At 40.6% G+C, this 26,377-nt stretch overlaps 1 protein-coding gene across 2 annotated transcripts in view; it reads right to left on the bottom strand.

Annotated features, from left to right (window-relative positions):
- Positions 1-23,062: 23,062 nt before the first annotated feature.
- Positions 23,063-26,377, bottom strand: part of DPY19L2 (dpy-19 like 2) — a 103,957-nt gene continuing 100,642 nt past the window's right edge. For both annotated transcript variants that reach the window (XM_023639507.2, XM_005609293.4), the window contains one exon: positions 23,063-24,495. In XM_023639507.2, coding sequence (XP_023495275.1) covers positions 24,339-24,495 — 157 coding nt within the window. In that variant the 3' untranslated portion in view covers positions 23,063-24,338. The remainder of the gene's footprint in view (positions 24,496-26,377) is intronic.

The following is a 26,377-nucleotide window of genomic DNA, read 5'->3' on the forward strand; positions in this document are numbered from 1 at the left end:
TCTTTTTTTTTTAATGTGAGCCGCCACCAGAGCATGGGCACTGACAGATGAGTGGTGTGGTTCTGTGCCCAGGAACCGAATCCAGGCTGCCGAAGTGGTACACACTGAACTTTAACCACTACACCATTGGGGCTGGCCCCATTTTGCATTTTTTGAAGACAAATATTTTTTTAAAATTCCTCTATTATTAATATTTAATAACCTGTACATTTGTGAAGGAGACATTCAGGAGAAGGAAACAAGTTTTGCCTGTAGAAAAAAAGGAAGAGCAACAGAGATACATTTTCATGACGTTGAGCCTTCATCCTTCTTTTCCGAATCAGATTTTGGATTAATAGCTGTTGAATGTCCACAATAATTCTTCTTTAGTAGTTTAAGATGGATCTTGGATACAAGTCCTGAAAATACTGCCAAGAAAATGAGGTAGGTAACAACAGGCCATGTACTATTTATAAAACTTGTGAAAAGGTTACACAGATATATTATTTTGGGCTCTGTGGGTAGCATCTTTGGTGTCACCTGACCGTTTTCTTGGAACCTCAAGTTGGGGGAGGAGGGGGTGGGGATGCCCACAGCTGCTCAGTTCATCCCCACATGCCTGCCAGTTCTCACCCCTGGAGCTCTGGCAACATTAACATTACCTGGGAGCCTTTAAGAAATGCCTAGACCTCACCCAGACCAAGAAAATCAGACAGGGAGGGCATCTGCACCTTTTAGAAGCTCCCCAGGTGACTCTGCCAAATGGCGAGGCTGAGACCCACAACTTTGGGGAAAGGAGAAATGATCTCTATTCTTATTCCTTGGCTATATGATAGATTTCTAAGATATATTAATTTATCTTTACGCAGGGTCTGTACGGTAAAAGGAAAAAACACTGAGGTAAGAAAGAATGCAGCATCGACACGCAGAAGGGCCTTTCACACATCAGAGGCAGACCTGTGTCTGTGGCCCTGGTCTCTGTTTGAGTCCCTCTTTTGTAGCCTCTCCAACACTTAGTTGGGGCCACCAAAGCTTCTTTAACCCGCAGTACACAGTAGTTCACAGCATCACTTGGAAAAGAATTTGGAACTTCAACCTGGAAGGCCATGGATTCACCTCGGACTCCTGCTCCTTCTCTCAGCCCAGACCCAGCTTTCTACAGCTCAGAAAACCTGAGCAGGACTCTCCCCTTCCCCACTCTCCCTGGACTGGCCAGAAACAGAAAGAGCCTGAAAGTGATAAATGTTGGGAAGGAGAAATGAATCAAGGCACAGGTGTGAGGAGCCAGTGAAGAGAGTCAGGAAATATTTTCGAGAAAAGCTCCTTGTGGCAAATTCTGTTTTTCCTGGAGCTACCCAAGCCCAAGACACACTTCTGGAGCCAGCCAAGGAAGAGGCCCATGGAATTTTAAGTATCTTGAAAACAAAAGAAATGCAGGCAGAGGCGCCCTATGTATTTATGAGCAGACATGATTCAACGCAGTAATGATGCATTTGTTCTTTATGCCCAAAGACAAAATTACTGGTAAAACATCAAGGAAAACCCTTGGAAAAGGAAAAGCCTCATAATAACAAATATTAATAGCTACTCTAAAACTGGCCTTTACCAGGTTCTGGGCACTGTTCTATGTCTTTCATGCACATTATTTAATCTTCATAACAACCTACAAAGTAGATACTTTTATATCCCCAATTTGCAGAGGGGAAAACAGAGAGGCTGAGTAGCTCACTCCAGGTCAGACAGCGAGTTCGAGGTGGAGCTGGGATAGGAACCCAGATGGGGCCACTCTGCCTGACCCTTGACTCCATGCTGTCTTGTGAGGTTAAACACTCATAAAAGACAGACACCATGAGTTGTGGTTTTCCTTAAGAGCTAAAAATTTCTTCCTTGAAAATAAAGGCTAAAAAGCCCATCCACAAGAAAGTGTGTTCGGGGCAAGTGAGTATGGCATATCCCGGGGATTAACTTGACTTCTCTTCAATTTATATATTGAAAAGTAAGTCCTTTGCAGACTTGGGAACTCTATTGTTAGTAACAAATGACTTGCACCACCACTGACAGCCCATTGCAACCCCCCAGCGGGGTGCGACACCACCATTGTGGAAAACAGACCTGGAAAACAGACCTAAGCCGAGAGGGATTTATTGTGACTGAGTCGGAAAAGGTAGCTGGAAGGTGCATAAAACTAGATGTCAGCAGTTCATGTCAGGTCTCTTAGATTAGTGCCTTTCTGGAAAAGTGGGCAAGAAAAGTAGCCAGCGGAGGAGCTAACACATCACAGTGTGGCAGTCGAGCCAGCAGAGATAAGCTTCAGGGCGTCCTGCTGCCTGCCAAAACTACAGGACAGAAGTCCCAGAAGCCACAGCATTTATTGCATAAGATGAAATCACTCCCAGCTGAGAATTCTCCCCTTTGAAACAGCAAATGACAAGCCCTGGGGAGGAGGAATGAGCCACTTCTTCCAGGACATTTGCAAGCTACCACTTGGCCATTTTGGTCCCTTGGCACTCCTGGTAAAGCAGGCGACTTTGGTAAGTCACTGAATGTTACTGTGAGAAGATGAAATATATGGTTCCCTAAGTCCCTTCTAACTCAAACCCCCTGTGGTGCTTTGATTAAAAGGAGCCTGGTGAGTCGTCTTGATTCACCGTGAGAAGGACCAGCTGAGACTGCTGGATTTTCACAGCATGCTTTCCTCCTGCCCTCGATCTCCCAACAATCCACCCCAAAGAGTTTTCTTTTTCATTTCAAATGAATAGATTCTGTAGAACCCTAATGTATCTTTGGTTTGCAGATTCTAAAATATGCGTTGCTTACATTCAGTCGATTTAGCATTATTTAGGTTATAAGCCTAAGACATCTCTATATATCCAAAAGTTATGTCCTCAGACTTCCCTTGATCTAATTATGTGCTCTTTGAGCCATTCGTTACAAGTAATAAGAATTCCACTTAAAATGCATTTTGTGATATTTCGTTAAAGAGAAGAAACTATATTGGAGAAGTTTGCTTTTAAATATCGACATATGCCTTTTGATTACGTTTCAGATTATCAAGATAAATTTAAAAGAGGCAGCCCCATTTAATGTAGTAATTATAGTGGTGCATCACTTAACGATGGGGATATGTCTTGAGAAATGCATCATTAGGTGATCTCGTCATTGTGCGAACAGCATAGAGCATACTTACACAAACCTAGCTGGTATAGCCGACTACACACCTAGGCTGTATGGTACTAATCTTATGAGACCAGTGTTATAGATGCGGTCCATCATTGACCAAAACGTCATTGTGCAGCACATGACTGTATCACAAGATCTGTGTCCATGACCAAAGCTCTGGGTGGTTTTGTTATTTAAGAAATGTGATGTAAAAACTTTCATTCAAGCCAGCCCTGATGGCCTAGTGGCTAAAGTTTAGTGTGCTCCACTTCGGCAGCCGAGGTTCAGTTCCTGGGTGTGGAACCACACCACTTGTCTGTCAGTAGCCATGCTGTGGTGATGGCTCACATAGAAGAACCACTAGAACTTACATCTATACACAACTACGTACTGGGGCTTTGGGGATGAGGAGGAAGAAAAAAGGAGGAAGATTGGCAACAGATGTTAGCATAGGGTGAATCTTCCCCTCCAAAAAAAAAGATCTTTAAAAAGAAATTTCATTCATATACCAGCATGCATTGAGTACTTACTATGTTGAGCAGTGTGCTTGATATTGACAATACAGTTGAATGAAACAAAATCCTGCCTTTAATTCTATTAAAGCAGGAGAAGATGAGTAAGTAAGTTGTAGCAGCTAACCTTTAGAGTGTCCTTCCATTTAAAAAAAAATCACTTAGCTCCTCCCCACCAGTCCTCTCCTCCGTCTTTCTCCCTTTTCCCCTCCTACACCCAGGAGCCTCTGGCTGTGTCATGTGACTTTCCCTGCATCCAGAGCCTACTGCTATACTATGTGACTTGATCGTTCACCCTAGATGAGAGGGTGTTGATCCATGCAGGGCCAAGCGTATCATCCCTCCCAAGAATTTGAGCCTATAACTAAGAGGTTTAACTTAGTTTGGGCAAGTGTGCTGCATGAAAGACTCAAAATAGAAAATGATGGAGCAGCCACCTTCTGCTTGTCAAGTAAGCTGAGAAGGAGAAATAATTAGTCTGCAGAAAGGGTGGAATGCAGCAGACACGGTGAGAAGCAGAGGTGGGAGAGAAAGAGAGAAGGAGAGAGAGAGAGATTGAGAGAGAGAAAATGGATGAGTGAATAAATCCTGGAGAATCCTGCTTCCCACCAGTTGTTGGTTGCAGACCCTTCCTGAGGTCTAGCCATGTTCCAGGACTCCTGGCTTGAGGCACGCTGCAGTTCTCTTTTGTGTTAAGCCTGCTCACATTGTTGTTGTGTTTTTTCAAAATGTTTACAACCAAGAGTTCTAACTAATAAATGAGTATAATTATTAGTAGTATGACAAGTGACATGGGCACAGGACAAATTTTTACTTATTTCTACACACAGAGTAAAAATGGCAATTATATTTAATGATAAATAGGCCAATGACAACTCATATTTGTTTTTAAATTCTTTCCACTATAAACATTCATCCGCAGCAAAATTTGCAAGACATTGGGTTTGGCAGCGGGGGTAACGATATATAGCAGTGGTGGGAAACCTTATTTTGATTAAAGACAAATTCATGAGAAAGCAAAAATACTTCCAGGCTATATTTCTCTTTCCTTCAAAATGGCTTTATTATTGATCCTATGGGGAAAATTATATTCTTATTGCTCAGGTGATGTATTTATTGAAGAGGAGAATGTCAGTGAGAAACTGTGTTTACTTTTCAGCCTCTGCAATATTATAATATGGTCCAATTTGAGAATTAGTAACACCAGACAGCTTTTTGTAATTGTCCATCTCTGATGTTTGCACAGCACCTTCACTTTCACCACCTGAGTTCATCTGCATTAGCCCCATTTATCCTCCCATCCCCTCAAAAAGATCTAGCCCAAGAAGTATTATTATCCCCATTTAACATATGGAGAAACTGAGGCTCTGTGGAGGTTTCAAAGCGTATCTGTAAATCCTTTGACACTCTTCCCACCAGGAAGCAGAATCTATATCCTCTCCCCTGGAACATGGGCAGAACTTTCACTGCCTCCAAGAAAACAATGTGCTGGACTGTGAGGCTGGGTGACAAATGGCAATTGAATTGCACTTGCCTGTCTCCTGGGACAAGCACCATTGGAGACTGGGCCTTCGTGCAAGAAGCCCAGCTGCCCTGAAGCACCATACTGAAGAGTCCACATGTAGGGACCACACTATGTAGGGAGAGGTGCCTGACGAGCCCCAGATGTTCCAGCCTCCAGCTGTTTGGGACTCCCCAGACCAGGCACCCATTATATGAATAAAAAGCCCTTCTAGCCCAGTGACTGTGTGACTGTACTTGCAGAGGGACCAAAAACTGCTAGCTGGGCCCCTGTCAACCCCCAAACAATGAAAGATAATAAACGCTCATTTTTGTTTTATGCCACGAAGTTTGGAGTGGTTTGTCGTACAGCAGACTCCAAGGGAAGTAACTCACTAAGATCGCTCAGGAACTTCCCAGGGAGCTGGGGCTTGAATCACTTCATTCCATTCTGTGCACTATTAACCTGACAGCTGTGGGCCCTGGGGACCAGAGAAGAATAAGGTACAGCCCAAGCCCTCCACATTCTGGGCCTCCCCCTTCCATGTCATCCTCACGGCAGCAGCTCCTTGCTGGAGGTGGGTGGGGTGGTTTCTAGAAGGAATTACCTCCAGGGCACTCTGGCTATTCCTCTGCACCATGATGTGTGTAGGTGGCTTCTAGCCCTGAGAGGTTCCAAGCCTGCTGCCAGCCTTGGCTTTCCCTCCAGTCCTTCTCTGATGAGTTGGTTGGCTGTGTTTGCAGTTGAAGTCAGACAGTGTTACAAAGGTAGGTGGGCGCCATACAACCTGCCTGCAGAGTGTTGCTTAGCTCTGATGAATTACACCCAGTCCCTGGTCTCACATTTGGCTGGATCTACAGGAAAAATATGTGCGTTCTGGGCCCCAGCTGATCTTTTCATCTAGCTTCTGTTCTAAGGTAAACATTCTGTTAAAATTGTAAATTTTCATCTGCTTCTTCCAGATAAATTGGTAAAAAGGCATAAAATATATGAAAGTCATTTTTACTTGTAATGAACTCAAGGCTGGTGGGCGGCCAGCACTCACCAGTGTCCTGGGATTGTCCTGTATTGCAAGGGGAAAGGGACATTGACATAGAAAACTGTGGGAATCGTGCTCCCAGGGGCACAGCAGGGCTGGGGAATTGTGCACCAGGCGAAAATAAGTAATCTTTTTCATTTCTGGGGTATATGTGATGTATTTTTGTTTGACATCCATATGTTCATGAATTAAATCAACAAATATTTACCAAGTATTGATTTTATTAAATTTGTCTTTTTAAAAATGAGAACCAGCTTGTTTTTGCCTGCTGTAAAAATCAAAGCCCACTTAAAAGATTCATTACCAAATTTATCTTTCTGCTTCTAGGCTTCCTTTAATCAAGGTATTCCTGTACAGTAAAGAAGGAGGAGTCGGGGGGATGGAGAGGAGGAGGAGGGTTCAAGGTTGTGATAAGGCGTGAATAATACATTTAGAATATTAAGCACAGTGCCTGGCCCATGACAGGTGCTCAGTAAGTAAATGGTAATTACAGAGCATCCCTGTTCTTGCCTTATCATTCCAAGGCTTCTCCGCCAGGTGGATACAAATGAGGTCAAGTTAACAGGACCATTTACACTTTGCTGGCTGGTTGGCCTGACTCACATCTGCAGGAGCTTCACGCCTCCTCCCTTTGTAAGTTCTATGCCAGTATTTCTGGGACTCTCTGGAGGATGTCTCTCAAGTGTGCAAGAACTAGCCCACTGCCCTGCAGGCCTGCCTGTGCCCCACCTGTCACCAGGATGCCCTGTCTTCAGCTGTCATGGCCTAGAAAGCTACTTTGCTGGGGAGTATAGTGTCTTTGCCACCCACTGCTCTGATGTCCTGAGAACAAAGCTGTCCTGTGGCCTGTGACAATGAAGCGTGGGCGGGAATGAGCAGCTCGGTGTTACCAGGTGTGGGAGGAATGCCAAGCAGGTGCTTGCGAGCTCCTGTGTTAGAATTCACAGACAAAATGACTATTTAAAAAAACAGATCTTCTTTCCTCTCCCTAGGAAACAGACAAGCTCCTGCATCTCAGGGGCTGGGCCGGGACAGGGGTGAGTAACTGCCTTCACACTGAACTCGGAGTCTCCTCTATCTTCAGCCGTGAAGGCTTTGTTATCCGGGCCAGCTTGTTGCCCCCTAACCTCTTCTCTTGGGAGGTCTTCTTTCCTGGGGGTCTCTTCAGCTCCCTGGAAAGAGCCAGCCCCGCCGTGGGCCAGCCTGTGTCCTCCTCTAGGAGGCTCTTCTGCTGTGCCAACAGGCTGCCATTGGTGTCTTAGGCTCAGGGGCCCGCACTTCAGGGCTGTTCTATGGGAGACCCCTCATGCATCTCCCTCCTCCTCAAAGGACTGGCCACTGTGGCTGCCACAGCTTTTCCCCAGCTCCTGCTGAGATTAGGCTCTTTCTGCCCCAAAGTGACAATTCTATCAAATGACCTTGGGTAGTCTGGCCTCTCCAGGGAATGGAAAGAAACCAGTATGTAGTGAGCACCTACCAAGTGCCAGGCATTGTGTCCAGCCCCTTTCTCTCCCAGCTGTGTTAGGGTTCCCCTTTTATAGAGAGAGTGATGGCAGCCTCCTTTGCCCTGGGCAGGATCCAGGCCTGGAACCCGACTCTGGCTGAATCAACAGTCCATGCTTCCCAGAGACCCTGTCTCTGTGTTCCCTGAGGGAATTTTTGTTCATAACTGGTCACTACTCTGGTGTTGTAAGAGTTATTAGAACTCCCTCAAGAGTGAGGCTGTTAGGGCCGGCCTGGTGGCATAGTGGTTAAATTTGTGCACTCTGCTTCAGCAGCCCAGGGTTCACGGGTTCAGATCCTGGGCGTGGCCCTACACACCACTCATCAAGCCATGCTTTGGTGGCATCCCACATAGAAGAACTAGAAGGACTTACAAGTAGGATATACAACCATGTACTGGGGCTTGGGCATTGGGGAGATTAAAAAAAAGAGGAAGATTGGCAACAGATTTTAGCTCAGGGCCAATCTTCCTCACCAAAAAAAATAAACTAAATAACAACAACAACAACAAAAGAGCTAGGTTGAGCCTGACTCAGTGCAACACAATTCTGGCTACCATGTTCCTCCTACATGGCCTGTAAGCTGGCCCTAGACCCAGGCTCCACCCATTTGGTAGTCTGGCACCTTTCTGGGGTCTGCAGTAACTGTCCATGGCTCCTCCTTGCATGTGTCTCTTCATCCTGAGGTCCAAGATCCTGAGAATCACCTCCAGTTTCTCCAAGGGGCCTAAGTTCCCTGAGGACATGGGATCCCTGGTGGCCTTCCTGGTGAAATCTTCTTTTTCATTTCTGAGACTGGTAGTTTTTGTCCTCTCTCTCAGTTGAGCTGGAGCTTTATCCATTTTATTGATATTTCCATTGACTTTGTCTATTGTTTTTCCAGTTTCATTTTCATTGATTTTTGCTCTTATCTTTATTATTTCCTTCCTTCTGCTTGTATTGGATTTAGTTTGCTCTTTTCTAGTTTCTTGATGTGAGACTTTGTTTTGTTTTTAATATACACATTATATTTAATATACACACAATGCTATAATTTTTTTCTAAGCAATTGTTATAAGTTGTCTTTTCATTGCTATTCATTTAAAAATATTTTATTATTTCCCTCAAAACTTGTTCTTTGACTAATAACTCAGAATTGTGTTAATTTCCAAATGTTTGCGTATTTTCAAGATATCTTTCTGTTTTTGATTTTTTGTCCTTTAATTCGGTCGTGGTTATACCTACTTATGATTGCCAACAGACTTGGCATGCTTTCAATTATTTTTAAAAGTTTTAAGGTTTATTTAACGGCCCAGAATATGGCCTACATAAGCACTTTTAAAAGAACACGCATTTTGCTGTTTTGGAGTGGATTGCCATCTGTTGATAGATTTTCCCTGAGAACTGACCACATTTTCCTGCTTCTTTCTGTGTTAACTAAGTTTAGATTGTATACTAAACAATTCGATATGTTGTGAGACTCTGGGTCCTGTTAAAATCCTCTGGAGATTATTGGATTTTTTTCCTCAAAAAAAAAAATCTGGAGAATGTTGATTTTTGTTTGCTTGTTTGTTTTAGCAGCTAATCAACCTAGAGATCACAAGTTCTGTGGGACAGTGGTTTCACTGCTGGGTCAGGTCTCAAAGTGACCGCCATGTTACTTGGGGTATGTTTCATGCATGTGTAGCTTGGTCACTAGCCCGGAACATGGCTGGTTTGTACACAGTTAGAGCATCCCTTCTCCAGGTCTGATCTCTCCAGGATTTCCCTCACTCGCCAGCTCCCAGGGGCACCTGTACCACGTTCCTCTCGCCAGAAAAATGGGTTCCTCTTGGAATTTACTTGGACCATTCTGTTATGCCATTCCATGTGACTGGCACTGCCTTCAGGGCAAAGTGGTGAGAAAAAAGTGACAAAACACTGATGGTGACTTCCTCCATACTCTTTAGCCCACAGGGCACGCTTTTGCCGGATGGGCTGACCAGAGAGACTGAGTTTTTCCTCAGAGCTTTAGGCTCATGCCACAGCCACTCCACGCAGTTCTAGACTGCGGCCACTCCCATGTTAGAGGTAGGAGAAAAAAAAGGAAAAATTTGAGCTGCGTCTCTTACTTTTCAGCTTGCAGGGCCCCCCTTTCCTGCTATGGTGGAAAAGGGAAGTTTCTTTCAGAGTTCTGATGTCAGTGCCCGCCGCACACAGATGGTAACTGGGGCACTTTGAGGTCAAAGCTGTGAGATAAAAGAGGAAAAAAAACCCAATACTGGTTTTTCTTCCATTTTTGACTTCCGTCTCCAGCTTATCTTCTGTTGATTTTACTTTTCAGGTTCCTTAAGGCGTTGGTTTTTTTGTATTGGTTTTCATCTATAATTGGTGAGAGAGAGAGGCTGTAGGCAGCTTCCTCGGCCAGCAATGGCAGTCTCAGTAGTACTTAACATCTAACAGTTAGTGAATTCTACATACAACTTGCATCTCCCCGTCCTTCCCTCTTTGGGAAGGCAGTTAAGAATGCTGGATATGTGGGAATTTCAGAGACACTGTGGGAATCTGACTTCTGTTTTTGCCAGAGAGGTGCTGAGAGCTTTGTCGGGTGACCATTCTCTATTTGTCTACCTGCAACTTATTTGTATATTGGTAGCTTCAAACTCCCATAAAACATAATGATCCAGTGACCGATTTTTATGTTCACATTCTGGAAACGTACCTTACTACAACTACCACCATTATCTGTAATACTTAGTGTAATTATTGGTATCTATGTCTGTCTCCTCCTTGAGGTTTCTTGACAGCAGAGAATTTACTGCTGTCTTCTGAGCTCCTTCCAGTCTCTGGCACATAGCAGAAATGTGATCATTCTCTTTTAATTGTCTGACTTTGCCTTAAAATTGACCTTTTAGATTCTTGGCATGAGTGGCAGCATTTTTCTTGTCTTTTAAACACATCTGATAATAATAATATGTCACATGTATCTGAGAACTATCCTGTAACCCCAGCCCTCTCATCCCTGAGAGGGGGTCAACACTTCACAAGCATCAGTGTCCTGGAGCTGGCAGGCGTGGTCACATGGAATCTTCTCTACTTCAGGACAAGTCAAATAAAGCATGGGAAGCCGCATGTCTTCCTAGTCAACCTAAAGTTATTAATCACCATGAAGAAATTGAAATGGAGAATCTCAGTCAACCCAAACTCGTAGTGGCTGTTCTGATCTCAGTTTCTGTCGGCTGCAGAGCAGACTGCTCAATATACATTTATAAGTCACTCATTTTTACTTTTGAATTAACACATCATTTAAGAATAGGCCTTCTGACTTCCTCTGTGTCTCTGACTGCATTAACAACCAAATGCATGGCGTGCCGCACTTCACTGACATCACTGTGCTCCTGCACTGCCATATCATTTCCATCCTATTGTGGAGCAAAAGCCTTAAAAATGTTTTTTAGTTAAAAAAAAAAGCATTTACATTCTGCTGCTGTATGAGTGCAGTCAAGGCAATTTCATGTTATTTTCCAAGGCTTTTACGTACTTGGGGAACTTTGCATCAGAGAGGATTCAGCAAGATGTCACATCAGTCATTCTCCCACATGTTCTAAATTGAGCGCCTGCCCCGTCTGGCTGAATGCTACATTCATCATATCACCAGGAACAGCTCTGCACCCTCAGGAGCTACACCAAATCTCTCACACACACCTTACACTGTCACAAAACTGCCTCAGATGGGAATTTGATTTCCTCCAGAGAATTTTAAGTTCCAGTAAATGAGTGCCAGTAAACATGCAAACAGGAAATGCTTCAAAACCTGTACATAGACTTCTGCTTAATGCACATCCTACGCGTGAGCAGACCTAGCAGGGCATCCTAGTCGGCAGTCTGGGCAGCAGAAACCTGATCTTCCTCAGGAGGAAGCGGGATCCTCTCAGGTTTGCCAGGGAGCCCGCTGCAGGGCTGTGAGCTGCGGGACTCAGTGGATGTCTCTGCATCTCCCCACTAAATAGCTTCTTACTGTGGGACTAGAAAGAGCAGGATCCTGCTGTGGGCTGGAGCGCCTGGATCTACACGGTGACCATTTGCCTGCTTCCCTTTCCCTCTCCACTGCGGCACCAGTGCAGACTGGTTCCCCATCCCCAAGTTCAACCCTGCCCTGCACTCCCAGGCCTACACTAACCCTAAGAAGGTTGGCGACGAAAAGAGCTGAGTATTTTGCTTGGTCAGTAATTGTTGAGACAGTTCTTGAGAGGACCTTTGGAACCCAAGTTCTTTACGTACAGGGTTACTATCTTATTTTCCCTTGCAGAAGTGCCAATGCCTTTATTTTCAGCCAGCTATTCCTTGTCCTTCATTTCCTCCAACACCTGGCCCCAGTATAAAATGACAACTCCAGGGTCCCTTACTTTCTAGACCTCCAGTTCTGTCTCCCCCTTAGGGAAATAACATCCATCTAGGGCAGCTTGGTGTTTGTTTGATTGTTATCAGTGGATCAGACAGACCGGAATCTAATTTCCAGCCTTGCCCCTTTCTATTTGGGGAATCTTAGGAAGGCACTTGACATCTCTGAGACCCAATTTTCTCATCTATAGGGCGACATTACTAAGTTGTTCTAAAGATTAAATAGATGATGTATAAAATGCCTAGCACAAAGTAGCCCTATAAATGACAGCTTATTATTATTATTATCATCATCATTACAGTAGTATCTGCCTGTCCATTTCCTTCATCACTGTTGGCCTGGTTTCCAGTCTTCTTCAGACTCATCCTTCTTCAATCAACACATCACTGAGGCCGTGGCTAAAACAGCCAGCCCATGGCCCAACTCTCGCATTCAGATTTATTCTTTACTTGCACTTAAACTTGATGGTCATTCATGGATTACTGGTCCTACCTGAATTACTTTTCCTGCTTTTTCTCTGCCTGACCTGTCCTTTTATTTTCTGATCCTATAATTTATTCACATAAGAGAACAAAATTGTACAATATAAATTCTGCAAGTACAACTTCACTCAAAGGTAAGTTATAATATCTTGTATTATTCAGCAAATGACTGGATGTTGGTTGTTATGCATCTTATCTACTAAAACAGTGGGATGAATGGTTTAGATACTCTAAGGTAGAATGTTCCGTTTTTCTCTACTTAATTGATGATCTTTGTGTCTAGAACAGATACTCATACTATTAAAACTATGGTCAATGGTTTTGTGGATGTAACCAATGATAAAGTTTTTATTGTCTTTGGATCTGAGTTAGTTCACATTTACTTTCTGAGATGGATAAGCTGCTAAGTAGGTGTATGGGTTGAATTGTGTCCCCCCAAAATTCATATGTTGGATTCCTAACCCTTAGTACCTCAGAATGTGACTGAATTTGGAGACAGGGTCTTTAAAGGATAATTAAGGCAAAATGAGGTCATTGGAGAGGTCCCTATTCCAATATGACTTCTTGTACAAGAAGAAGAGATTAGGATACAAAACACACAGAGGGAAGACCATGTGAAGACAAAGGTATAGAGACGGCCATCTGCAAGCCAAGGAGAGAGGCCTCAGAAGAAATCAACTTTGCCAGCACCTTGATCTCGGACTTTTATCTTCCAGAACTGTAAGAAAATAAATTTCTGTTGTTTAGACCACCCAGGCTGTGGTACTTTGTTATGGCAGCCCTAGAAAACTAATACAATAGGCATTCCCCAAGGGGTAGTCTTTCTGTTTCATTTCACTGCCCTGTGTTCTAGCCAATTTTGTCTGTCATCTTCCTTTGTGTGGAAATGGGTTCTCAGGGGCAAAAGCATAGTCAATGTTAGGAACTTATTATGATCTTGGGTCTCTGAGGATTTAGTTCCAGTGATAAATCATATAAAGTTAATGTAAAGTACAGCTAGTAAAACGTCAAATGTGTTGTGTGTGGAACAAAAAGTGTCACAGTGGTTCAGGGGAGAGTTCACGTTAAGTGCTCAAGAAAGGCTTCGAAGTGGAAAGATTTGAGCTGGACCTTCAAATGTGAGTAGGATTTTGGTAGTGAAGAGGTTGGAGAAAATAGGGAGAGAATAGTATGAGCCAAAATGTGGACATACTCAGAAAATAGAGCAGAGTCTTCTGATTTAATTTGTACAGGTGAGCATGGGAGATGAGACTAGAAAGAAATTTCTGTTTCCCCTTGTAGGTCTCCACTATACTGATAAAGGCTCCCATTGCAGGATCTACGACATTTTAGTACCTTTTACTCTCTACTAACTTCATTTTCCTTAAGGGTACAAAACACGCCTTAAGAGGAATGCCATTTTTTTGCATGCCCAAGACCTAGCTCAATGCCCGGCTTCTCACAGGTACTTGGTCAATGTTTTCACAATGAATTTGTATATTCAAACAGGTCCCACAAGCATGGCTTCCATGGAGAACTAGAACTCGGCAAATAAGGGCAATCAATGGAGTCTTGAGATTAAAAGAAACAAGGTAACCAAGCATGTTAGAATACTGGTCTGATGGAATCCGCTCTTCCCTGGCGGGTGCCCATCTTTTCTGTTCGCGGTTACTTCTCTTGCCGTTAGGGAACACCTGTCCTGCAGGCACCTCCCTTTAGTTGATCTCTAAGGGTTTTTGGCTCTAACGAGCCCTGATTTGTGTCTGACTCGTGAGCACTGACACTTTTATTTCAGGGGGAGGAGAAAAGAGAAGCCATTTAAAACACACAGAAAAGTCAAAAAGACTGAAGCTTTTAGATTCAGGTGAGAAATAGGTGAACGCTGGAGTCCCAGAGAAGTCTAGCTCCATAAGAAATTTTAGGAGATAGATGAAATAATGAAAATATTTATTGTTAAAAAGCGGAAGTAAAATGGGTGTCAAATAGCCTGTCTAGCAGCAGATGTGCTCCATCACTGGAAAAGGAAGCAAGTTCCCGTTCAATGTTTTTTCAGGGTAGGCACTCCAGAAGCTTAAGTTGGTGGTTTTTAAATAACTTACTTAGAGCCCAAATTCAATCCAGTTTAACTCGGTTAAGTAAGTGTCTTATGTAGCTGGTGAGAGAAGGAGCAGTGGTAAAGACAGTGCTATTAACCATGATTTTTATTTTCTGTATTTTGATGCTTTGACCCCTGGGGACTTGCTGACCCAGGAGGGGCTGCCCCTCCCAGGGTTTGCTAATTCCTAGAGATAGTAAACAACACAAGAACACCTTTCATAGGCAAACTAACCAATCCAGAGCTCATACCCCCAACTACCTTTTTTCTGTGCTCTCATGTTCTGGGCCATTACCCACCTGCCCCAATCCCCCTGGGGCAGGCACCAGACAACGAGAAACTTCTTACCTTGTACCCTTGTCTCTAGCACTTCAGCCCTTTGCACCATCCTTCCTCTCATCACAGATTAATCTTCTTAAATACTGGCTGTCATACATTCAGGCCACATTTCTACTAAGAATTTTCCATTGCTTCCCATTCTTCACAGGGCAAATGTTTTTGATCTATTTTGGGGATAATTTAGCCATATAGTAGGGATAGTAAACAGTTAAAATTGCCCAAAAGTATCACCAACCACCCTATCTTTAATATTTTCCTATACTTTATCCAGTTATTTTCCACATTATTCCTTCATGTAATATTTGCTGAGCACCACCATGTTCCAGGTACTGTGATGGGTGGAAAACAGAAATAAATAAGACACAAACCCTGTGTTGAAGTGGCACACAGCTCAGTAGGAGACTCTCAAAGGTAAACAGCTAATTTGTAAATGATCAGACAACAGGGCAGGTAGAGTGGCGTTAGTAGACCACGAGGGAATGGTCAGGACCAGCTTCTGGGAGGAGGGCACTTCTGAGCAGAGACATGAAGGATGGGCAAGGAGAAGAAGTGAGAGGAGGACAGGTAAGACCTTAGTAGACTGAGGGGATGGTGTGAGCACAGGCAGGAAAAAGAGGTGCTGAAGATTTCAGGCAGCTCATTGTTGCTGAAGTGAGAAGTGTGCTGGGAGTGTCAGTGATCCTGGACAGAGAGGCAGGGATCAGAGCGAGAGAACCTTCTAAGGCACAGAAGGAAAAGGGAGTGAGACGGAAGAACTGGTAGATATGTGGTGGGGAGGGAGAGAAGAGCCAGGAATGACTGTTCTTCTACTCTCTGCAGAGAGAATCACAACTGAAAAAAGTGTAGTTCTTCTCCTTAGGTTCTCTTTGTTTTTCCCTGGATTTTTCCCATTTTCTATTAAAACATAGGCAAACTAGCTCCTTAACACTTTTTGTAGGTATTTCATGACAAATGTTATAATATTTTACAGCCAGCAGATGGCACTAAGTATATATAAAATAAACATTTTGCGCACTATAACTTTTTCAGTGGGCATTTCTTCCTACTTACTTTAAAAGGAATTAATCCAGTTTTTATAATACCGTAAGTCATCTTGTTAGGTATGGGGCACTATATTTCAGGTTAAGATAGTTTTGCTTTTCACAATATTGTAAAGAGAGTCTAAAAAGCCCAATTGTTCATTTAAAATAACTGGACTTGGCTAGCGTAATTTTGTGACCAATCTCAGTGTTTACCTCTTCATGAAAGTGTACAGTGTGTATTCACTGTCCCTCAATGGTTTGAATGCCTGGGCTCTACTGTTCACACAGGACTTTTCTCCATTCTGGGAACTCTGAAATTGACGAGGGGCTGGAACTGTGAGAAAGGACAGGCATCTCATGGGTACACAGTCCCCTCTCCTGACAAAGGCTACTTAGTGTATTAAAGCCTCATAGGGATTACCGTGGGGACCCAGTAAGGTTCTAAAAAGAGAGGAACTTCCTTGGTGGCACTATCTCTGAGTGGTATGGGAACTTAGGATGGGTGAAAGAGTGAAACTGTTTTCCTGCAGGCAGTCAGGTTTTTTGTATTGCTAAGCCCCACATACACAGGGAACAGCAGAATCTCTCCAGACTCCCCGACAGACAGAAACAAAAGCCTGGACTTGCTCTGCTTGTGATTTGCATTGACAATCTGCCTAGGTTAGTTCAGGTTCTGCAGGAAGCAGATGCTGAGATGGATGGAGTAAGGAGGGTAAGAGGCATATTGGAAGGGTATCAGCTGTTAGAGGAGGACGACGCAGGACTGGGTGAGGAAGAATTCAGGTCATGAGGCCGATCTGATATCTGGGAAAGGAGGAGCAAGCGGGGAGAGCCTCCAGCCACAAGGGAGATCTGGCTTACTCCATGAGGAGCTCCAAAGGAAAGGTAGCCTGTTTGAGAAGTGCAGCATTGGGAAGAAATGGCCAGGCCCTGGTACTCACCATGCTGTCTTTGGCTGGGGACTGCCTAGGAAGAGTGTGACCTCGGCTTGGATGCTACCACAGATGCGGAAGGTGCTGCAGTTGGAAGCTGTCAGGTAACTGCAGCTGAGCAGTTAGTTCTTTCTTGGAAGAAGATCTGAGTAGTGATGCGCCTTTGTGGCTGCCACACCATCCTAGTTAAAAAAATAACTACTCGTGTTAAGATCCCCTTTGTATTCCTTAGGTCTCTCTGGCGAAGCTGTGTGAACAGGCTATTTCTTTTCCAGTAGCTGAGGTGCTGTTTTGTATAGACGTTAATTCCTAGATTCTTGGGTCATGGCTCAATCGAGAAGATTCCAGGAAGGAGCTTTGAAGCTTCATTTGAATAATCTCAATATCTATATATGAATTATATGCAGTTCTTTTATGGAGTTTTAAAAATAAAGGCCATTGTCTATATGTGTCAAAGGATACAAATAAATTTTAATCTCAGGCAAGCATAAATAAGGAAGTCAGTATCTGGAAAACCTCCCCTAACATAATTCAAAGTCAAATATAAATGATCTGGCTATTTGCTCTTTTGGATTATTAATACCTCTTAGAACTTCCTTTTGTTAACATCCAATTCAAAGTGGACTCAATGTTGTCGGAAGTGTTAAGATGGATCCCACGTGTAGTGATGCACTTCCAAAATGCACTTCTACCTGGAATAGCTTGTTTGATCCTCACAATTCTGTGAGGAAGGAATTTTAACCAGTTTACAGATGAAGAAATAGAGCCCGAGAGTGAATGGATTGGAGAGGAAGGGCGTGTACTGTCTTCCCACTCCAGAGGTCTATCTTCCTTTAGACCCTGCTACTTGCATGATCTACTTGTTGCTCTCTCCAGCTTATAGTAAGTACCTCAACACGCACATGCTTCCACTGAACCCAAATGCAGCTTCCGGATCTAGCCACCCACCTCAGTGGTGCTGTGTTGTTGCACGTGCTGCTCCCTCTCCCTGGAAAGATGCCTCCCTTTCCCTGCCCCATTTGGTTGGTTAGTTCCTACCTTTGCTTTAAGACACAGACCAAGCAGCATCTCCACTAGAAAGTCTTATGAGAAGTGACATGGTCTGCTCAAGTGTTCTTTCTGTTGTGTCCTGGCATTGATCACAGAGTGATTATCACCCACTAACTTCTTACAAAGTGGAGAGTGCCTTTAAAGTGTTTGTGGACATTTGCACATTATATCTATACAGTAGGCAGACAATGCATTTTTTTTTAAATTTGTTTTTAAAGATGTAATTTTTTTCCTTTTTCTCCCCAAAGCCCCCCGGTACATAGTTGTATATTGTTCATTGTGGGTCCTTCTAGTTGTGGCATGTGGGACACTGCCTCAGCGTGGTTTGATGAGCAGTGCCATGTCCCCGCCCAGGATTCGAACCAATGAAACACTGGACCGCCTGCAGCGGAGTGCGCGATCTTAACCACTCGGCCACGGGGCCAGCCCCGACAATGCATTTTTAACAGAACAAAGAAAGGACTCTTAAGAGCTGCAGGGCATACAAAGAGTATTAAATATCGATTATTAATCCTTTTTTAGATCTCATTTCAAAGAAAAGCAATGTTGCCGATTGAAAATTACTGAAATCCATGCTAGAAATTTTGCCCTTTTGAAAAAAAATCTCTTTATGGATCATGTGTTAATATTAAGTAGGTATATTTTGTATTTTTCCTAATCTTTGTAGTTCATCACAGGAAGAGATGAAAAAGCAATTTAACACAATTCAAGAGAAACAGGGAGACTAATTTGAAGTTCTAATCAACGTACTGTTGAAAGTTGGGTAACAAAAATCTTGACCTTTTTAAAAAATAAAAACGATTTTCATTTGTATTTTTCCTATACATTATAGAACATGAGTGTGTGATACACAAAGCCATCAAATACATTGGTGCGCTTGGTTGCAAAAACAGAATTCTCATCATATGGCGGCTACTTTAAGGCCATGAAGAAGCCACATTATATTGCACATCTTGACTTATGAACAAAAAAGAATCAAATAGTTATTGTGAATTGCAATACAATTTCTATGAATGAGGTCTTTCTTCCAAGTCCTATGCACCATGATGTGGTAATCTTTAGAAGCTGTTCTCCTCCTGAAAGATCGTGTATTTTCCTTTCAGTACTCTCCAGGATTTCCCTACTTTCCCTTCAAGAACATGAATTACTTTCATAGAAAAAAACTTAAAATAAGACAAAATTTAAAAAAATCACTCTGTCTATCCAGTTTGTGCTATTCAATAAAGACGCTGTCTCATCATCTGCCATTTGAAGAAACTAGTTGCACAAATGTCGCAACTATGGAAGCTCAACAAAGTTTACAATCGGACAAGTTGTGTGACTGGCTGGACCTGTTGTCAGAACAACTCCCGATGCTTGTTTAAGCACCGTGGAGCCACTGAAAGAATCTGAGGTTTAAGAACCACCGCTGTGGTATGAAAGCCCTACTTCGAAGGGTATAAAATATGTTAAACATTACAAAGTACATGTACATCTTAAAGAATTATAAAGCAAACAGTAATGTACTTAACACTCAGTTAAGAAATGGAACAGGAAGGCTGAAACACCCAGGGTCCCTCCTGGACTGCATTCTCCCTTAGTCTTCACCAGTCTAAATTTCATATTTATTATGCCTAGGCTTTTATTGTTCTGCCACACATATATCTCCTAATAATATTGTTTTGTTTTTAGGCTCTATCTAAACGGCAAATATATTTGCACATACACACACATACACACATACTACCTTGGATAACAGGTTTTTATTCTTAACATTATACTTGAGATTCATTCCTGATGATGCATGAAGATCATTTTCGCTCCTCTGCAATATTCCATTGTATGGACATACTTCCTTCTATCCATTCTATTGGTGGCCCTTTAGATTGTTTCCAGCTCTCCACACCTCCAGGAACAAATAATATTTGCATGAACGTTCTTCTGTTTCCCCTGGCGTATTTATATAGACATTTCTATAGGGTGGAACTGTTGGTGGCAACGACTACATACTTTAAAATTTATTAGGTAATAAATTGTTTCCCAAAGTGGCTGTACCAATTTACACTCCTACTACAATTTCATGAGTGTTCTTGTTGCTCCCTGTTCTCACCAATTCTTATGATTATCAGGCTTCTACAATGTCATGGGGTTTTAATTTGCATTTCCCTATTTTCTTCTAAAAGTTTTAAAGTTCTGCCTTTCTAAGTCTTTGATTTGTCTTAATTTGATCTTTGTGCATGAAGTTATGTACCTACCTGTTCTTTTCAAATGTTCCTTTGATTTCTCACGGTTAAAAAGAATTCTCAAAGAGAGATTTTTCTTCTCCCTTATCTACTCCCACCTCTTTGGAGGAGACTCAATGGGTTTATCAAAGAATGTGAACAGAGCTCTGGAGAATACACTAAGAAATAAGAATACAGGGAGTTTTTACTGGACAATGATGGACATAAAGCTCCACTAGTTCACATGAGGCCAAAAACTGTTGAAAATTCAATAATTTGCTTTCTACAGCCTATGAAAGGCAGTCCAGATTAGATTAATAATGGCTTAAGAAATTTTATACATAATTTACAAAGGTGATTGTGTCCGACCATGAAATTATGATCACTGAATCCTTAAACAGCTGAGGCATTGAAATTTTTAAACTTGATATTTAACACTAAATATTACATACTTAATATGGTACAAAGTAAATTCTAAACTATTTTAGAGCCTGAAGCATACTCCCCAGCCTACAGAGTAGTAGGAATATACAAACTCATATGGCATCTTTATCAACGTGATTAAACACTGACTGACAGACTCCCTAACAATGAGTATCTGTAACCAGACAATCTTAGTGCTTGGCTGGCTACATAAAAGTGATGGATGTGACGAGGCGATGCCCAAGAGGAAATGCAAACATTCAACAAACGTGAATAGGTACCCAGCCTCACAAACCATGGAATAAATGTAAAAATAATAATGCATTCCATTTTGAGTGTCCAAATTAGCAAAAAATATTCTTAATAAGGCTAACCAATGCTACTGAGAGTGTTGTGAAATGAGCATTGTCATACACTGACTTTTGCTGGTGCACACCATCCTTTTGCAGAGACAAACTGAGGCAAACTGCACTGAATGCTTTAAGGGTGTCCACATTCTTTTACTGAAATTTTACTTTATGGAATCTATCTTAAGGAAATAATTTGAAAATTAAAAAAAAATCAATGCACTAAGATATTCATTGCAGTGTTCTATATATACATACATGCCATAGCAAAAATGGAAATAGCTTATCAATGATTAAGATATATGTTTATATATATATATATATATACAGACACAAAATAGGATGTTTTGGAGCCATTATATACATTTCCATATTTACTACATGAAGAACAAAACTTAAAACTGATTAAACTATGTTAAAAGAAGCAAAGAATTCATGCTTAAAAGTAAGGTTGGAAGAAAACAATGAGATGTTAATACTACCTGTTAATCTTTTCCCCTTCTTTCAAATTTCCTGTTTCTTTCAAAACTAATTTTCCACAGTGAGCTTGTATTGCCCATATAATAGAAACATATAAAATGTAAACATAATTTTATTAAAATTAATATGAAAAGTACTCAATGTTTTTTGAGGTGGTGTCTGTTAGCAGCAAGAGCAGGACACGTATTATTCATTGAGGCTACCTCAGCTTGTAACAACTGGGTGATGGAGGAAATTGCTGTAGCTTGTGTACAACTCACTTCTAGCCATGGTTTCAAATAAATGTGCAAAAATATGAAATACCATAGGAAACTAAGAACACTTTGCTGCACTGAAGAAAAATCTACCCATCACTCAACCCACAGCTGTCATGCATAGTTTTCACATTTCAAAATAAAATATATGCAGGCAAGAAGCCAAGAGCATACTGTGTATAAAAGTAAGCTGTAGTTCAGTATTCCTATGTATTGACACAAAATAAAGATAAGACTACTTGGAATTCTGAGACGAGATAAGCTACCATATAAATTAATACTACTGAGCTGGTTATTCACTGGGAGGGGCGAGGGGGCAAATGGAATTAACATCTGTTGAGTGTCTAGGTGCCAAGCACTGTAACTACATCTCACAAATCCTCATCATGACCCTGCCAAGTAGGTAATGTAAGTTCTGATTTACAGGTGAAGAAACTGAAGCTCAGAGAGTCAAGTAACATGACCAAGCTTAGCGCTGTGCCTGGCATACAGTAAGTGCTCAATAAACATCTTTTGACTGGATGGCAGGTAATACATCTAGTAAATGGAAGTGCCAGGATTCAAACTTGGATCCACTTGGTTACAAAGCTCACACTATTTCCATCACAGTACACTGCCTTCTGTATGAGACTCTGCAGAATTGCTTTAAAATGGTTAAGATAGATCATTGCCAATGAAATATGGTTAACAAATCCAGGAACCTACAATTTCTACCTTCATATCAGAGCTATTTCAATTTCAAAATGTATGCTTGACAAAGGATGCAAAAAGATAAACACATGGAGAATCTTCAAGGGCTCTTTTAATTTTAAACATACATAGTACAAGAAAATAACATAAATCCATATTAATACATCATATTTGTATGGAACATTTTATTTAATACAATTTGTCTCTTTTTTTGTTGTTGAATTCTATCAACTTCTTTAATGTTTCCTATGAAAACACCATACAAAATGTGTTACTTTATGAATGTTACATGTTATGTCTCTTTTCTTTCTTTGCCCTGCACTTACATCAAATGAATTATTTGAAAATGCTAAAGTACATAAAATGTGGCATACTTTCTTAGCTGCTTTGTATCTGTATTAAAATATTCTAGAACTATAAAAGTTGAAAATAATTTTACTGGTTTTCCTATATATAAACCCATGTAAATATAGTTGTATTGAATATTTTATTTGCTATTACAGCTTTTTTTAAAAAAAAAATCCTACCAATTTAAGATATTTCCTATGAAAATATCATTGAAAACATATTTTAATTTTTATGAATGATGTATCTCCTTTCCTTCCTTGCTCCATACTTACACCAAAACAAATTATTTGAAAATGCCAATATAAATAAAATGTGGACATGCTTTCTTAGCTGTTTTATATCTTGTATTAAAATATTTTACAACCATAAAAGTTGAAGAATAATTTTATTGGTTTTCCTGTATACAATCTCCTACCTACTGTAAGTGAACTAATCCATGCAATTTAGTTATTTTATTATTTCAAGTATAGAAAGCCAAGAACATAAGCAAATTACAAAAACTCCAAGATTATTCATTTAAAGTAGATGCATATTAAAATACTATAGCTGTGGCATATTTAATATCTACCAAGCAGAGAAAAAGAGTGTTTATCTGTGCATTTAGGTAACAGTATATTCAAGATAACTATTTACCATTTTTCAAAGCATTATTGTTGGGTAGGTTTTGTATTAGAGGAGAGAATTTACAAAACATCACCTTCCTCATCCAAAAACAAATGAGGACGTAAAAATATGTTATTATAAAAGATGGTGACTAGACAGAAAGACTACTCCAATGAGCTACTGGGCGATCAAGATGAAAATGCCTTTGCTTCATTCAGATCTAAGAATGTTAAAATCTCACTTGATAAATTTAACTACATTTTCTTTTCTGATTATATTTGACCCCAAAATTTGGTTGCATACCATAGCAATTTTTAGTCTATCTGGATATTAAAAGAAAAACCACTGGGTTCTAAAGACAGATTGATAACCTGTTGGACTTAGGTTGAGAAATAATCAGTGAAAAATACTTATCTGGTTGGGTAAATAAATTTCAAGAGATTCAAAACATTACAAAATAAGCTGTTTTTAAAAATACTTAAGTTGAAATGATAAAAAAAAATTATTAAAAGCTTAAAGATCTTTCCTGAGGGCTAGTAAAAGCAAAAACAAACTTAATGAGACATGGTTACAAGCAAATTTCCTCACAGAGGTAAAGAAGCTGTGATCAGTATCAGGATCTTAAGAAAGTGTCATTTCAGAAACTGTACTAGTCCATTCCAAATGGTTGAAAGAGTTTGAGCTGGTGCATCCTGGTACTAGAGAAAATCGGAAGCAATTCACCTAGCTGGATACAAAATGACTTACGTATCTTTGATTTATTAGATTTCATTGTTCTTTTACATACATTTTTCTTTCAAACTTTAAGATGAACATTTGCTTATGCAGTATGAAATGACTTAATCATTTAAATGACAAGGTTGACATTCAATGGAAAACAATGAAATAATTTACCTTTTATTAATCAAAAAAACTTTAAATCATTTTTATTATCTTCTTTTTAAGGGTCTCTTATTAAAGCTTGCGATTTTTATTAGTGTAACTAAGCCAAAAGTGATTGTTTTTGACATGCTTCTTTCCACCACAGTGTAATGGGTAGTCTCATTCTAAGTTGACCTTTAATACTCTGTACATACTATTCTGAAACACTGTGGTGAAGTAAGGTCTTGCATCCTTGAGCAAGATGCTACATAAGGGAGGGTTAGCTGCGTTGGAAGGGTCTTCCACATCCCAAATTTCAAGCATACTGCAACCAGGCCTGAAAATAAAACAGGCACATATATATCCATATTAAAAATGCATTCATATCTAGAGGAAATATATAAATTATAAAATTTCTCCTAGATTTTTAGAGACTAATTTAGTAAATTAAAGATTTTAAAGCATCACTTCACCGAACGTAAGTTCAACATTTAGGGATAATAAAAATGAATTAAGTATGTTGCATTTTCACATCCCACTTAACCAAATCACCAATATATTATTGAACCTAATAATAAAGGTTCAAAATACATTCAGAAATATATACTTAAACATTTATTTTCAAAATGAACTCTAAATAAATATATTTTATACATGATATCGCCATCCAAACATAAGGCACATTAGTAACAGAATGAGAAAAATTAGAGGAAAGATAATCTAATTCCTGTTGAATTTCATATTTTTAGGCTTAACCTGACTTGGATTAGCATGAAAACATAAAGTCCAAGGCAGGGAAGGGAAGCTCTTATGCCAAGTCTGTTCTCCTCAACCCTCTCCCGCCTTGGGTGGCTCAACGATTGGACCAAATGAGATAATAGTTCTCAGAAAATAACCCTGCATGAGAGTCATTAAAGGGAAGAAGTCAGGCAGAATTTGTTTCTTTTTTTTTAATAGCTATATTGAGGTATATTTTTTGTACAATAAAATTCACCCATTTTATGTGTAAAGTTTAGTGAGTATGGCCAGACATGTATAGGCATGTAAGCACCACCATAATCGTAATACAGAAAATTTCCAACACGCCAACAAGTTCTCTTGCACCTTTTGTAGACAACCCCTCCCCAAAACATCACCAAGACAACCACCGATTATTCTGCACTATCATTTTGCCTTTTCTAGAATATGCTAGATACTACTACATATCCGCTCCAGCTTTCATATGTTACTCACATGGTAACATTTTCATCCTTTTTCCTTCAGCCTTTCCTTCAGTGTATTTGTATTTAAAACGCATCTCTTAGAGGCAGCACACAGTTGGGTTTTGCTTTGTATTCAGTCTGCCAGTCTCTGCCTTTTGACTGGAGTGTTTAGTCCCCATTCGCACTTGCAAAAACTGACATGGTTTGATTTAGGCTTGCCATTTTTCTTTTTTCTTCCATTTGTTTTATCTCTTTTTTGATCATCTGTTTCTCTTTCTTGATTTCTTTTATGTCAAGCAAAAAGTTATTATACCATTCAATTCATCTATTGGCTTATTAATTATTTTTTTGTACTCTTTTTTAGTAGTTGCTCTAGGGATTACAATAGACGTCTTATGGTATCACAATTTACTTAACATTAAAATGAATTATTTCCAGCAAATCATACCTTTTATTTGCATTTTACTCCCCTTTCTTGTGCTATTAGTGTCATGCATATTCTATCCATTTACATTATAAACTCAAAAATACAATGGTATCATCTTTTCTTTACACAGTCCTGTCTTAAAATTTTTCAGAGAAGAAAAAATATATATGTATATTTAATGTGATTAATATTTATCTACCAATTTACCATTTCCAGTGCATTTCAGTATATCCTGTATATCTGAGTTACTGTCTGGTATCCATTTCCATCAGCCAGAAGACTTTTGTCCCATCTTGAAGTGTAGGTCTTTTAGCAACAAGTTATCTTAGATTTTATTGATTTTAGTGTCTTTATCAGCCTTTTTTTTTTTTTTTAAAGACTGGCACCTGAGCTAACAACTGTTGCCAATCTTTTTTTTTTTTTCGGCTTTATCTCCCCAAATCCCCCCCAGTAGATAGTTGTATATCTTAGTTGCAGGTCTTTCTAGTTGTGACATGTGGGATGCCACCTCAACGTGGCCTGACGAGCGGTGCCATGTCCGCACCCAGGATCTGAACCGGCGAAACCCTGGGCCGCTGCAGCAGAGCGCA

This window comes from Equus caballus, chromosome 4, assembly GCF_041296265.1.
Source record: "Equus caballus isolate H_3958 breed thoroughbred chromosome 4, TB-T2T, whole genome shotgun sequence".
Taxonomy (NCBI): domain Eukaryota; kingdom Metazoa; phylum Chordata; class Mammalia; order Perissodactyla; family Equidae; genus Equus; species Equus caballus.